The 2,744-nt window shown below is 54.1% G+C and overlaps 1 protein-coding gene across 1 annotated transcript in view; it reads left to right on the top strand.

Annotated features, from left to right (window-relative positions):
* VPS51 (VPS51, GARP complex subunit) overlaps positions 1-2,744 on the top strand; it is a 10,790-nt gene that overhangs the window by 4,939 nt on the left and 3,107 nt on the right. The window contains exons 3-4 of the mRNA XM_025214921.1: positions 1,761-2,502; positions 2,631-2,728. Coding sequence (XP_025070706.1) covers positions 1,761-2,502; positions 2,631-2,728 — 840 coding nt within the window. The remainder of the gene's footprint in view (positions 1-1,760; positions 2,503-2,630; positions 2,729-2,744) is intronic.

Here is a 2,744-nt window from a genome sequence, read left to right as displayed (position 1 = left end):
GAGTACTGCGTGCAATTCTGGGCGCTGCACTTCAAGAGGGATGCGGATAACCTGGAGAGGGTTCAGAGAAGGGCCACTCATATGGTTAAGGGCCTATAGACCAAGCCTTACGAGTAGAGACTAGAGAAACTGGATCTATTCAGCCTCCGCAAGATAAGGTTGAGAGGCGACCTTGTGGCTGCCTTTAAGTTCATCACGGGGGCACAGAAGGGAATTGGTGAGTATTTATTCACCAAGGCGCCCCCGGGGGTTACAAGAAATAATGGCCACAAGCTAGCAGAGAGCAGATTTAGATTGGACATTAGGAAGAACTTCTTCACAGTTCGAGTGGCCAAGGTCTGGAACGGGCTCCCAAGGGAGGTGGTGCTCTCCCCTACCCTGAGGGTCTTCAAGAGGAGGTTAGATAAGCATCTAGCTGGGATCATCTAGACCCAGCACTGTTTCCTGCTTATGCAGGGGGTCGGACTCGATGATATATTGAGGTCCTTTCTGACCCTAACATCTATGAATCTATGATGACACATCACGTTACTTTGCTCGGCTGTTCACTGCAAAACCTGATCACATTGACTTGCACCTCGCGGTTAGCATCTGTGATTCCCATCTTTAAGTTATGGTCCTCATTTACTGGGTGGGATCTGGGGCCTAGGATCTGGGCTCTGAACCCTTCATCTTAAACACCCAATGGTCCCCTTGTCATCTTGGCAGTCGTGTCCACTCTGGAACCTACTGACAAGGCAAATCCTAAATTCCTTGATAACACCCACCCTACAGGTTGCCTCTGTTATGGACTGAGAGCAATCATTAGCAGACAGGATTCAATGTCCACACTCATTAGACGGGATTCAGTGTCCATGGCCTGGTCTCTGAATCACCCTGCTTCATCAGCTGATTGCAACCAGGCCATTCACTCTGAATCCTGCCAGCATCACAAATCCCAACCGTGTTAATTTCTGCCCCGTGGTTCACATCCACTGTCTTGGAGTTACAGACCTGAATAACGGGCAGGATTTGGGGTTTAGGATTTGATCTCTGAGCACTTTGTCTTAAACAGCTCTTTGCAACATTGGCCGTTCACTCTGAAGCCTACTGAAAACACCAGTCTGAGCCCTGTTAGTTTCCACTCTTCAATTTGTACCTCTGCCATCGCTGTCTTGGAGCTACAGGCATGACTGTTGGACATGCTTGAGTGGCCAGGGTCTGGTCTCTGACCCATGTAACTTAACCAATTGCAATAACTTGTTCATTTTTAAACCTACTGATAACACAATTAATAACTGTATTAGTTACTACGCTCTGATTTATATCAGTCTTGGAATTACAGTTCTCAATAAAAAGCACAAGTCAGGGCCTATGGTCTGGACTCTGAACCCTTCATCTTAATCAGCCATTTCCAACATTTATGAATGTGATTCAGCATCCAGGATCTGGACCCTGAACTGTCTAAATGAACTAACACATTTTAACGAGGTGTTCACTTGTAAACCTACTCACAACACAATGAATGGCTGTGTTAGTTTCCACCTTTCAGTCTACATCTCTGTTATCGCCGCCTTAGAATTATAGTCCTGAATAACAAACAGAATTCAGGGCCCAACATCTACACTCTGAACAATCTGGTTTTCAGCTGTTCACTCTGGAACCTAGTGACAGTGCTAATCCCAATAGGTCGCCTGGATTTAGGGTCCAGGACTTAGATGCTGATATTCAGAGCCCGCTATAACTGTCTGCAACTAACCCCCACCCCTACTTTTTTGCAGGGACGGGGGCTCCGGGGCCAAGGACCTAGCGGAGTGCGTGGAGCTGCTGCTAGAGCTGGAGGAGCCGGCTGAGGAGCTGTGCGATGAGTTCCTGGCTCACGCTGGTGCCCGCCTGGCAGCTGAACTGGACACACTAGAGGCAGAACTGGGCCCTCCAGGCGGGGCCCCAACCTGCGACATCCTTGAGTTCACCGACCGCGGCTGCAACAGCTTTGTGGGCAACCTGTGCCTGGTTATCGCCTCCTACCAGGAGCTGTTCGTGAGCCGAGCGGGCGCCGCCCCCATTGCCCCCATGGCCCGGGCCAAGCTGGCTACCTTCGTGGAGGGGCTGCTGGGGCGCTACTTCGGGCTGGTGGAGAGGCGGGTGCAGCTGGAGAAGGGTGTGGGCGACAGCTCCCTGCTGGTGCGGGCGCTGGACCGCTTCCACCGGCGCCTCCAGGCTCTGGAGCAGCTGCTGCCAGGTGCAGGGGCAGCGAGTGAGGGCACGGCCATTGTGGAGCGAGCAGCCAGGGCACGGGTGGCCCAGTACCTGCAGGCCCTGCGGGGCTTCTACCAGGACTGCCTGACGGACGTACGCCAGGCCCTGGCTGCCCCCCGCCTGGCCAGCAAGGAGGGACCCGGCCTGGCCGAGCTCCTAGCTACCGTCTCAGCCTCGCTGCTTGGCCAGGTTAAGGCCGTGCTAGGCTATGTCCACCTCTTCACCGCCAGGGACGTTGCCTTCTCCAACAAGCCCTACTTCAAGGTGAGCCCCATTGGGGACCCTCAGTCTCGCCCTGCCAACCCTGTTGGTGCCCCTCACTCCTGATCCACAGCCCCCTGCCCGCCCCAGCCCTGGCAATGCCCCTCACTCCTGCCCCTTCTCCATCCCAGGGCGAATTCTGCAGCCAAGCTGTGCGTGAGGGGCTGGTGGTTGGGTTCATCCGGGCCGTGTGTGGGACAGCCCAGCAGTTTTGCGAGGCACCAGGGGATGGAGGTGGCACTGCC

This window comes from Alligator sinensis, unplaced genomic scaffold, assembly GCF_000455745.1.
Source record: "Alligator sinensis unplaced genomic scaffold, ASM45574v1 scaffold1302_1, whole genome shotgun sequence".
Classification (NCBI taxonomy): domain Eukaryota; kingdom Metazoa; phylum Chordata; order Crocodylia; family Alligatoridae; genus Alligator; species Alligator sinensis.
This window is presented reverse-complemented; position numbering and strand designations above follow the sequence as displayed.